The following is a 13,224-nucleotide window of genomic DNA, read 5'->3' on the forward strand; positions in this document are numbered from 1 at the left end:
CGCCAAGACCAAATATATTAACATTGTCATGTACATTACCATGCCAACTCCTCCAAGACTTGTCATGACAGGAATAACATTAACTGATGGGACATTATTGTAAAGTGTTACCAATATTACAATATTTTGATATCATCTAAATGTATTTGCTGCCTGCACCTTACAGTAATTGGCTGCAGCTCTGCATATTTTGTCTCTCATTTCCATCAAGCCAAGTTTTTCGAAAATTTTTGACACTGGCTCCACTCTGCTGTCAATCCCACAATCCCCCATACATTCAACCCTCTCTCATAGGGTAAGAAAAAAAAAAAGTATGTTCCATATTCATCTTCTTCATCTCCTCATCTGGTTTTGCATAACATCCCCTGATGTTTTAGTGACTCATTGAGTCTTCCTAAATTTCATTAGTCTTAATCTGCTTTGCTGCATATTATGTTCATAATGCACATCTAGCCTAGTGGTTAGAAAAAAACACTTTCTCTTAAGAAAAAAAAATCATACAATGGAAAATATATTCGTCCAGACACAGTGTAAATAAATCAATACAAAAAAGTTTAACATTGTGTGTCAAAGGCTGTTGACCAATGGAGGATATGAAAGTAATACAATAGGACTGTGATTATTTGAATATTTTATATATTTATTTATTATGTGTATATATTCAGCACTTTTGATGTGTGTTTCTATTTAGGGGTTGATGATGGTGCAGATATTCCACGAGACATGGTAGTGGGAATATATGAGCGTATTCAGCTGAGGGAATTACGATCGAACGAAGACCATGTCACTTATGTCACCAAGGTGGAGCAAAGCATTGTGGGAATGAAATCGGTAAGTGAAACAGTTTGGGGTTTTCTTTACAGCTAATATTCATGTCATACTGCATCCAAATATATTCTACATACATGACTCTTAATTTGTCACAATTGAACAGTCAGAGTTGTGCAATCATTTCTTCATCATAGCTGAGTATTACTAGTTATGTATGTATGTAATACCCATACAGTATACCACACTGGGTCCATATTAAAATATGAACATACTGTATCTTTATAACATCGGTGTTCTGTTATTTTACCTCTGCCATCTCTAATCGTTGCATGCGTGGAGTGGCGTAATATAATAATTCATTGGGCAGTTGGTGATTCATTGCGGCTCATGCCTGTAGCATTGCTGCCATTCCTCATTACTGCAACAGAAGAACAGCAGCACTGAATAACCTCACAGTTTTTCATTCATTATCTTACCTCAGATTTACCCCTCACTGTTACGTTTCCAACCACACTGCAAAATTAATCCGTTTTTTGTCCTTTTTTTGCCAGTAAAAGGCTCAATTTACTTGAGATGTTAAAGTACATGTTAAGATTTTAAAACATTTTTCGATATTTAGGAAGATTGTTCTAAGTGTGGGTGTTGTTCATTTTTCTTCTGAAACGTATGTTTAAAATACAAATTTATAGACATTATTTTGGAAGGAAAAATAAATTGAATTCAAGATTGTCAAGAAAACAATTTTCCATGTCTTGCACAGTTTTGCCCCTCAAGTAAATGTATCTTTTGTTTCAATTATTATTATTATTTTTTGAAAACTCTTTACCTGCTGTATCTGACAAGGCTGGTCTTGTAGCCCATAAGCTTATAACTAAAGTTTGATAAATGTGCCTAAATCACTTTACATCATCAGTAAAGCTCAGCATAATTCACTGGCATGGCATTGAGTGTGTATTCATGATTTTTTATGTATTGGTAAATCATGTAAATGCAGCCTGCTCAATTTTGTTAAAACCCATAACTCTCATTTGCTCTTTGCAATTTGATTCTTAGTCTGTGATATTGCTTTGATATGTTCCACATTTAAAACTGTCAAAGGTAAAATAACCAAAAGTAGCCAAAATATAAATATATGTGTGTGTGTGTGGTTTTAGAGTTAAATGCTGTCACCTTATCTGTTTAACATTTTTTATGTCCTATTTCTTATCTGTTCACCAGTACAGACTCAAAGATAAAAAGTTATTTTGCTATAGATCATTTAAGTCTATCCTGCTATCCCTTTTTTTTTATCTAGCAGATTTATGAGAACACCTGTCGCTGTCATTAAAGAGCATTTTAATGGCTTTATTGTTTTGTTCTCAGAATGTCTGGTAAAGGACAATGCTTTAATCCACAAATGGGTGCAGTAATGCATTGTGTGTGTGTGTGTGTGTGTGTGTGTGTGTGTGTGTGTGGTTTGTGTGATCAGCTAGAACTTGTCCTCTAGAAACTGTTCATTAGAATGTAATTCTCTTTCTCTTTGTTTTGAATTTAGTTATATAATTCAGGAACATGTATGGTACTTTTATTGCATGTGTGTTTTAAGGATGTTTACATCTTTACTGGTTTTGCTAGCTAATGTTGCTCAGGGCTGCGTTTCCCAAAAGCATTGTAAGCCTAAGTAGACTGTAAAGATCATTGGTGCCAATGCAACCTATATTTGTAAGCTTTGTTCCAAAAACTTAGTGAGCTGCCTACTTAGGCAGAGGCACTTTATACAGTTTTACTCTATGTGTGCTATGTATTTTTATGTTTATTACAGGGACAGTTCACCAAAAAATTACATTTCTGTTATTAATTACTCACCCTCTTGTCGTTCCAAACCCGTATGACCGTCGTTCATCTTCGGAACACAAATTAATATATTTTTGGAAGAAATCCGAGAGCTTTCTGACCCTGCATAGACAGCAATGCAACTACCATGTTCAAGGCCCAGTAAGGACATCGCTAAAATAGTCCATGTGGCATCAGGGGTTCAACCGTAATTTTGCGAAGCTACAATAATACTTTTAGTGCACAAAGAAAATGTGCATGTGTCGTGGTACCGTCATGAACAAAATTGTTGGATATGTCGTTATTTTTGTTTTCTTGGCACACAAAAAATATTCTTGTAGCTTCATAAATTTACGGTTGAACCACTGATGTCACATGGACTATTTTAACGATATCCTTCCTACCTTTCTGGGTATGAACATGGTACAGTAGTTGCATTGCTGTCTGTGGGAGGGTCAGAAAGCTCTCAGATTTCATAAAAAATATCTTAATTTGTGTTCCGAAGATGAACGAAGGTTTACAGGTTTGGAACAACATGAGGGTGAGTAATTAATTACAGAATTTTCATTTTTTGGTGAACTAATCCTTTAAAATATCACATTGTTAGCTTAGTAACATGCTAACGTTGAAGTCAATTGTGAATCAGGTCCTAATGCTCATCAAACTAGTCACTGAATGACAAATGTTTATTTGAAAACATTTTACTAGATATATTTTTAATTTTGGCAAACAGATTCCTACAGTATATAAACAAATTCAATGTAGAATGAAAGGCCTTCTGTTGCTAGTCAATCTCCCTCAAGGTTCTGATGCTGAAGATTGCTGCAATGCAGTCTTTTTCTAGTGCTTAGCAACTTAGCGATCATAGAAGTAAAGGACTTTGATTTAGTGAAATCATTTCACATTCACTCTACCTGGCTTACAAAAATGTTTAATTCTCTCAAAGCCAGTAGACATATTTATTCACCTTGGACTGAAAAGCAAGCAGCTTTGAAAGACAGGATTTAAAGGTTATCCAAAACAAAAGCTAAATATATAGGAATTAAATAGAATTGAATTTTTATTTCCTAGACACGAATGGATTATCAGAATAAATTTGATAGTATAACTTGACAAATTCAGTTGTTGTTTTTTTTTTGAGAATGAGTGCATAGATTAAAATTCTTCTTTAAAGAATAAGCAAATAAACCAGCTCTGAAATGAGAGATGTTGTGCTTAATATATTTTATGGGGGAAATACTACTATTTAATACACTATATGCATTGATTATGATTTAATTATGTGCATGGCTCTGCAAGAAATTGGAAATAATTAATTTGCCAGCAGCAGCTTTCATTACTATTTACAATCAACCATTGAAAATAATTTGTAACATTTAGCAAAATGTTAATTATTTATCAAAAGTAACATGTATTTCATTTATTATATGGGCTCTACAATGACAGTAACAGTTTAGATTAATATAAAATATGAGAAAATGTATAAAAAATGTTTTAACATTTATTCTTCTTAAAAAAAAACATTTATTCTTCTTAAAAAAACAATGTCTTTGAATAGGAAACCTTTGCATTTTCATGAAACTGGTAACTAGTAAAAGTTTCCTTTCAACACACTTTCAATAAACTTTGCAGTCTCATGTTCCTACAAGTGCGATTTCTGGATCGAATTGTTTGGAATAAACTTCTTACATGTCATAATTTTGTACTTCAGTAGGCTTTTTTATTGTATTTTTGTAGCAAATTTGATTTGTGCCACAGTTCATGCAGAATTCAATTGACCCAAATAACATGGAAAACTAGTTCTGTCTGTAATCGTACCCTTAGTTGATAAAGATGTTGCTGACACTCTCTGGTCTCTCTTTTCCCCTCACATCTCATTCATCAACCTCTGCCTGGTTGGGCTTTTCTGGTTTTGCTGCCATTGGGGTTTTTGCAGGTCACATCCCAAGTTTGCAGAAGGGCAAATGTGGAGCTTGCCTGCTGATTCTGATATTGTCCCAGCACTTTTTTGTTTTTATTGTTTAAGAATGCATCAAATGCAATGTTACTGTTTTTGGCAGGAGGTCCTAGGTAAAATTGATATAATATTTATGATTAACGTGGTCCACATTTACACAGAATAAAAACAGCTCTGTTCAAAAACCATATAGAAGGCATCACTGGTGCAGTCCTCATTATTCCGCAAGGTTCCAACAAATAAATTATGCTTCCATCTAAGATATCTAATTGAAAGATGATTATGTTTGTTTGTTATTTACTTTTATGCTAATTAGATTAGCATAGTATGTTGTTAGCTAAGCATAATGTCAAACCAAGTAGATCTATAATACCTAGAAAAAGCTATCCGTTAGCATTCTCATTCATTTAAATGTAATTTGTGGTGCCACAGGACCTCCTGGAGGTATCTTTGTGGTTTATGAATTGTAGATACAATTGTCAAAGAGTCTTTAATCCAAGGAACACAGGGTAACTCCACACAAAGGGAGCAAAGGGCACTGGAGCAAACACACGTACACAACGAGTAGACCCGACAGAGGCAGACTGCACAGACTGGGACTTAAATACAGGGGATGATTGCGGAAACACAGGTGCATGGGATGACTAATTAAACTAATTATCAAAACGAGGACAGGAACATGACCAAATAATGCCGAGTTCACACTGCCCGATTTTTCACTCGCCGACAGGTTTTGCGAAATCGCCGACAAATGCCCGAAATCGTTAATGCATTATATATATAAATAAATATATTTTGAATGTACTGAAATAATCTAACTTTAAGATTAAATGCTAAAAATATTTATTTATTCATTCATTCACTCACTCAATAACTGTTGGTTCCCTTTCATGGGAACTTCGAACTGCATCCTCTAGGTTTCCCCATAGCGACCCCTAGAGGACGCAGTGTCTCGTTCCCTACTCAGGGAACCATGGTTACATAAGTAACCTGAGACGTTTTATTGAAGAACCTATAGCTGTGGAATGCAGAACAAATTATCTCTAATCACAGAATGAATCATGGTTAATTTAATATCTCCACCGTCTTTGAATATAGTGTTGGACAAAAGGTTAAACCACTGTTTTAAATGTAATATGAAATAACAAATGAAATGTCACTCAAGATGTATCTTTTAGAGAAGCAATTTAACGTGTCCATCCTCAGGTTCTGTCAGTGCCTCACAGGAGACTGGTGTGCTGCAGTCGGCTGTTTGAAGTGACTGACATCAACAAAGCCCAGAAGCAAGCTGCTCACCAGAGAGAGGTCTTCCTCTTCAATGACCTACTTGTGGTAACTACAAGTTACATTTCATTATGTAGATTTTATTTTTAGTTTTATGTTCTTAATTTTTCATTTTCTTGTTTATTTATACTATTGTTAATCAAGGCAAGGAAAAAGAGAAGATGACAAATCCAAGTATAAGAATGGAGCATAAAACATCTTTATATCAAAACCCAAAAGGAAAAATGTCTGATTATTACAATGGCCCAGTAGTGCACAACACAACAAAATCTCCACAACACAATGGAAACAAGCCACAACACAACAGAAATAAGCCAAAACACTACGAAATCGCCACAACACAGCGGAAACAAACTGCAACACAACACAATTAGCAAAACACAATGGAAACAAACCACAACACAACGGAAACAGGTCGCAACAATGAAATTATCACAACACAACGGAAAAACAAGTCACAATTTAACAAAATTAACTCAACACAATTGAAACAAGCCGCAACAATGAAATTATCACAACACAACGGAAACAAGTCGCAACACAATGAAATTAGCACAACACAATGGAAACAAGCCACAATTAGCAGAGCACAACAAATTTAGTCCTATGCGTTGTGTTGTGGACTACTGGAAAACCATAGATTATGTTCAGAATAACATACTGCCATACTACTCTTACATTTACTGTGCACATTGAACATTTTCCATATCCAGAGAATAATGCACTCAACTTGAACTTCCATTTCCATGCTCTTTTTGCACTACAGAGTTGTACCCCATTGTGTGAATGCAAATCTAATGAAGTCTTCTTTCCCACAACTGCTCAAATAATTTGGTCAAAGCCACAAAGTACAGCCCTTGGAATTAATCACAGATTAAATGTCCGTTATAATTAATGGAGGGCATTAGACTGACTGAAAGGCTATCACAGCAGTGTATTAAACTATTGTCATAATTGCAAGAGCTCATGTTAATCTGGCCATATAAAAAGGGAAGTGAAAACCACAAAACATACTTTTTCCATTACAGTCATAGGTGAAATTGGGTGAAATAAGGCTATTTAAATATACAAATGACATTTGCGAAATGAAACACTCTCTTCACATTGTATATGAAATGGAAAACTGAGAAATATATAAAATCCAAATATCCAGTCAATATCAGGCAATTACTCATTATGAAGTTTTTGTAGCAATATTTATTTCTCATAACTGCTTTTGTAACTTTGCTCAGAGATTTTTGGCATTAATTGTGTTGAGATATGAGTTGGCTCAGAGATTGTTCTTCTTCGTCACGAGGGTCTCCCGCTTCCCTTAGATTTGTGGCAGAATGAAATATAGGTTCAATATTGTGGTATTTTGAGTAAACCAGTAGGGAGTCTGGTAAGTAGACTCTCAACACTACACTAATCTGTGTGGCCTTCTATTTCTCGCGTACACTCAAACACTTACAATCTAACACTGAAAGACCGCTAGCAGGGTTGAAGTGTGTGCCATTCAAAATTGAATTAAGCATGTCAGCTGAGAGTTCAATTCCTGGATTTAATTTAATGTAGCAAAAAGGATGAATAATTGCAATTTGAATGCAAGGAAGTAGAAACAAAAACTGTGTCCCAAATGACGCACTATATATTATGCACTTATACAGTACATTCTCAACCATGTAGTGTATGAATTGAAGGTTATTTTGTCATTAATAATCGTAGTCTGGTAGCTCCTCCCCCTTCGCGACATAAGCTGCGACAGTTGAGTGCATGAAGTGTCCAACATTCCACACTTCGTTTTTTCGGTTATTTAAGGGCATCATTCGGGTTTTTAAATGCACTTTTTCTTTTTGGAATTTTTAATGTGAACGCACTACTCGCACTATTTGTACTACAAAACGTCACAGAATAGTGCATAAGTATGCGATTTGGGACACACCTGAAGTGTATTAAAAACTGTAATTTTAACTACCTTAGCAACATGCTAACATAAATCTCTCCTAATTGTTTAACTTAAGGAATGCTATTTGTGTGGCGTGCTGCTAATGTAGAGAGTTCCAAATCACTTATATGGTATCACTTTAGTTAGTATGCTGCCTTAGAAGTAACTATGGTAGCTAGGCAGCTCATCAGAATTTGGAACAGAGCTTGTGTTTACCATTTTTACTCTTTTGCTTTAATGAGTGACAGTGAATCTAATTAGCATTTCAATCAGGACCACTTTCATCAAGTATATTTATTACAATTATATTGCATACAGTTAGTGTTGGCGGTATGGTTATGTTCTGGGCAACACTCCACACGCCTGTCCATGCAGCCATGCTTGGACAGAGCGGGGAGAGCAGCAAGACAAACCCCCCGGGGTACAGAACAGAACCATTATATGCATACATAATTACAATTCACAATTACAGGTGCATCTCAATAAATTAGAATGTCGTGGACAAGTTAATTTATTTCAGTAATTCAACTCAAATTGTGAAACTCGTGTATTAAATAAATTCAGTGCACACAGACTGAAGTAGTTTAAGTCTTTGGTTCTTTTAATTGTGATGATTTTGGCTCACATTTAACAAAAACCCACCAATTCACTATCTCAACAAATTAGAATACTTCATAAAACCAATAAAAAAAAACGGATTGGTACACGTCAGGAACAGCTGACTGTCGGCTGATGCGAGTTTGACTGACGTGGCCTGCCTGAAATAACGCTATGCTGAATTTCTACTTCCTTCCTTCACAGATTTTGAAATTGTGTCCAAAGAAGAAGAGTTCAGCTGCATACACCTTTTGCAAGGCCATGGGGCTGCTGGGCATGCAGTTCCACCTGTTTGAAAACGAATGTAAGATCATACCGTTTTTGTCCACCCTAGGCTCATTTGAAAATCTGCCTAAATTTTGGGAAAATTTGTACAAAAACATATAACTCACCTAGCTGAAATGAACACTAGTGGCAGTAAAACACAATTGATTATTTATTGATAAAGATTTATTTTCATGCAGTTCTTTCTAAAATACTGTTATGACCTCAAAATACTTTTACCATAGTGCATGGTTTGTAAGCTAATATATTTTGACATTTGCATCACGTAACCAGCTACATATAAATGGCTTTTCACCTGACATTTCTGAATTGCTTCGATATGAACAGCAACCAATATAATAAAACGTTGCCACCAAGTGTGCCACACAGGTTATGAGGTGGGTTTCCTGAAAGCATGGCTAACTATGGTAGGGTGACCATACGTGCCATTTTCCCAGGACGCGTCCTGGCCAGGATTTCTATATTGCCTAAAATATCTAGGTTTTGGCTTTGTTTGCGTGTGCAGACCGATCAGTGTATGACATCAAAATAAGCCAAAACCTAGATATTTTAGGCAATATAGAAATCCTGGCCAGGACGCGTCCTGGGAAAATGGCACGTATGGTCACCCTAAACTATGGTAGTTAGCTAACTAAGTTCTGTTAACCCTTAAACACATACCTCAGGTCTTTAGTGACCCGGGACATCATTCACCACCCTCCCTTCCCCAAATTAATTAAATTGTATATGGTCACTAATGACCCGAGGTGTGTAATGGTGAAAGTATTTTTTTTTTCCTGTGCACCAATAAATAAATATATGTTGACTCAATAAGTGCAATTCACCTTTATTCCTCAAGGTGGCATTGTTACACAATGATGACGTGATGTTTTACTCATTATTATTATTAGGCATAACATAAAAGAATATCATCAGCAAAAACCGAACTGACTTGAATGACTTTAGTGCAGCATAATTAAGGTACACAATGAAATATAAGTGTCACTATTATTTGATGGTGGATGTGGTGAATAAGCTGCCAGCAATCATAATATTGATTTTGAAGACATTATAAAAGATCATTTTGAGAATATGGTTGAGATATCACGGATATGAGCCAGATGCTGAATTGCACTCTGACGATAACAGCGATTGTAAAATAATTTGCTCAAATTGAAGCCTTCCTAGTTTATAGTAATGAAATATGCTTTATTTTATTCTTTTGTCATTAAAATATTAGGAGAGTTTTATGCTATTGTAGCAGTTAGAGATCCATCCGTGCTACATATATAGGTCCGGGTCGCTAAAGACCTTAATATGTAATAATGATCGGCGAAAAATTTGTGCATTTAAGGGTTAAACTGTATTAGTAATGATGGAACTTGCAACCATAGTCGCTTTTGGGAAACAAAAAAAAGTGAAACCAAAACATTTTGATCATCACTTGGTGGCTGGCTGCAGTATAGGTTATAACCCCATTTTTTATTTTTTGGTTTATTTTTCCTTGGATGTGGGTTTGACTAAAACTATACATAGATTCAGAGAAATGGTCACTGTGATAAATTGTTTTCAAAATCCAATTTACTGTATAAACTTTCAAGACATTTTGTGCAGTACTGTATTTTACCTTTGTAGGGTGGTGTATGATCACTATGGAGTGAAGAAAAACTTCATACGAAATCCAGACAATTATGTGCCTTTCAAACACCCACTTCACTGATTTCCTTCCAACAAAAAGAATACCACATGATAAATAAAGATGACAGGCACCCTCTCCTTTTCCAATTAAGGTGGCCACAAGCATTTCTCTTTTCCTCCCACTCTCTCGCTTTCACACACACACACACATATATATATATATATATATACAAACATTCATGGCAGCTGGGTTGTAATTAAGCGAGATGAGAGTGTTATTGCTCACGCTTGTATTTCACCCCACTTGATTCTCTAATGATTGACTGAACAGACTGGTCGTCATAAGAGAGACACAAACGTGTAAATCAGCAGAAAAACAAACATGTTTCCAGCCATGACCATGACAATAAGAGACACTAAATATTTTCTGAGTTGACAGTCACTCTAGTGATGGAGTTTGTAAGGCGTATAAATGTAAATACCACAAGAAATGAGAAGTTGTGCTATAAATGTGTTATAAAGATCTTTGTTATTCATGTGTTATGAATGCGTTATAAAGGTATATCTTATGCTGTAACAATGTAAGAAGTTTCAAAGCCAGTCAGAACTTTAACAAAACATCATCCTAGCATATTTTTTTTCAAATGTCTGTTCTGCTAACATCACTTGGGCTATGTGGGCTACTGGTCAGTAATAGCCAAATAACAATTTAGGCAGTGTTTTAGGCTACTGTTGTAAGTAATACAGTCTTTCAAAAAACTTTACCATGTGGAATACGCTGAGTTGTTTCCAAGGGTGGACTTGACCGGCCTGCAAACTCATATTGAAATCCAGAATATAAATCAAGGTCAACCAAGTCATCTTTTTGTTTTCTCTCTCCATTGAATATTCTGTTTTACTTGGGGAAAAATGTCACATTAAAGCGTAATATAGGTTGAGTTTATATGTATAATTAAATAGGTTTATTTGGGATTATTATTATTATTATTATTATTATTAAGGTTTATAGGAAATTTGACCAAAAATGAATAGTTATATTGATGCTCAGGTGATTGAGGAATAGTTAATACTTTTAAAAACTTTAAATTCCGCCACTATTCACATACCTTCTCATTAAAAAATGTCCAAATGTATGTGAAACACAAAATAAGAAATTTTTGAAGAATCATCACACATTTCATTAGTGACAGTTTCCAAAAGTGACCATTTCTGTCAAGCTTCAAAAAAAGACAAAAATACACACAAACAAGTATAGCATGACTCACATGACTCATATAGCTCATATAACTCTACATCAATATATCAAAAATGTGTCATGCTAGGTTATAACAAACATATTCCATTTTTCCGACTATGACAGCATAGAAGTTGACGGATAATTGAATCTGGAAGTGAACACATTCTGGATGTGACCTTCAGAAGAAAATTGCCAAGATTGTCAGTGAATAACAAAATAAACCTTAATTTTTGCTAATGTAATGTTTCTATTTTGTCTGTTTTTGTTTCAGACTATCCTCACGCCATCACTATTGTGTCTCCGTGTTCGGGCTCTGATAAGAAGCAGGTGTTGAATTTCTGTGCTCAGAGCGCAGAGGAGCTGCTCAAGTTCGTAGAGGACCTGAAGGAGTCCATAGCCGAGGTGTCAGAGATGGAACAGATACGTATTGAATGTGAGTAGGATGTGTGTCAAAATATGAAGTGCATGTGTATAAGAGAATACAGATGTTTTCATGTTTGATGTGTAACTGATCCCACATAATTTGTGCAGCAGACATGAATGATACCACACAACATGCAGTCTGTCGTTACTTTTCTAAGCAAATGGTATTCATCTGACTGACAAAACCCTTTTCTTTATAGCGAGACTTTTTTGAAGGAATGATCTGAGCCATATCTATAGAGAACAGAATATCATAGACTTGTGGGTGGCTCTTTTGAGTTGAGCTAGTAAGCAATCAAGTGAAAAGATACTTTTTCACTTGATTTTATTTCTCTTGCTTCGTGATGTGAATCAGCAGTCATCTCTTGAATATTGGACAGTGTTTCCATGGTAACTCTGGGTAATGCTGCCCATTTGCTGGGTAAACAGAAGTAACCCAGTTGTTGGCAGCTGTAGTAAAACAGATGCCGAGACACCTATGATTATTTATTTATTTTTTTTTACTTGGATTCCCTGGGAATCAAACCCATAACCTTGGTCATACTAGTGCCATGATCTACTGTTTGAGCTGCAAGAAAGTTGCTGTGGTTGTGACATTAATGGGCAGAAAAGTTAAAATTCTACAATTACTTCTAGGTATTACAGCACTGCATTATTAAACTTAGTTGAAATGTAACTGAATGTGTGAAATAAATATTACAAACCTTAGACATTTAAACAATCTTAAAGTAATCTTACATACAGTTCCTTAACATTTATGCCCAGTCGCCCACTACCATTCAAAAGTTAGGGGTCAGTAACTATTTCTATTCTATTCTAAAATAAAATAAAATAAAATAATAAAATAAAATAAAATAAAATAAAATAAAATAAAATAAAAAAATATAAAATAAAATAAAATAAAATAAAATAAAATAAAATAAAATAAAATAAAATAAAATAAAATAAAATAAAATAAAATAAAATAAAATAAAATAAAATAAAATAAAATAAAATAAAATAAAATAAAAAAATTAAATTAAATTAAATTAAATTAAATTAAATTAAATTAAATCTTAATTCTGCAAGTATACATTAAATTGATCTAAAGTGATAGTAAAAACATTAGATTGTTAAAAAATCTAATCAATGCTGTTCTTATTCATTAAAAATAGTTAAGAAAATGCATCAAGGTTTCCACAATGACAAAAAGAAAGAAAGAAAGAAAGAAAGAAAGAAAGACAGATTTTAAACAAATTGTATCATTGCTGATAATAAATAAATGAATAATAATATTAACAACAACAACAACAACAACAATAATAATAATAATAATAA

At 34.4% G+C, this 13,224-nt stretch overlaps 1 protein-coding gene across 2 annotated transcripts in view; it reads left to right on the top strand.

Moving 5' to 3' along the window:
- Positions 1-13,224, top strand: part of LOC107689235 (IQ motif and SEC7 domain-containing protein 3-like) — a 135,371-nt gene that overhangs the window by 110,096 nt on the left and 12,051 nt on the right. For both annotated transcript variants that reach the window (XM_016487168.1, XM_016487169.1), the window contains exons 8-11: positions 692-831; positions 5,747-5,872; positions 8,550-8,649; positions 11,756-11,917. In XM_016487168.1, coding sequence (XP_016342654.1) covers positions 692-831; positions 5,747-5,872; positions 8,550-8,649; positions 11,756-11,917 — 528 coding nt within the window. The remainder of the gene's footprint in view (positions 1-691; positions 832-5,746; positions 5,873-8,549; positions 8,650-11,755; positions 11,918-13,224) is intronic.

The sequence above is a fragment of the Sinocyclocheilus anshuiensis genome, unplaced genomic scaffold (assembly GCF_001515605.1).
Source record: "Sinocyclocheilus anshuiensis isolate Anshui unplaced genomic scaffold, SAMN03320099.WGS_v1.1 scaffold882, whole genome shotgun sequence".
Classification (NCBI taxonomy): Eukaryota; Metazoa; Chordata; class Actinopteri; order Cypriniformes; family Cyprinidae; genus Sinocyclocheilus; species Sinocyclocheilus anshuiensis.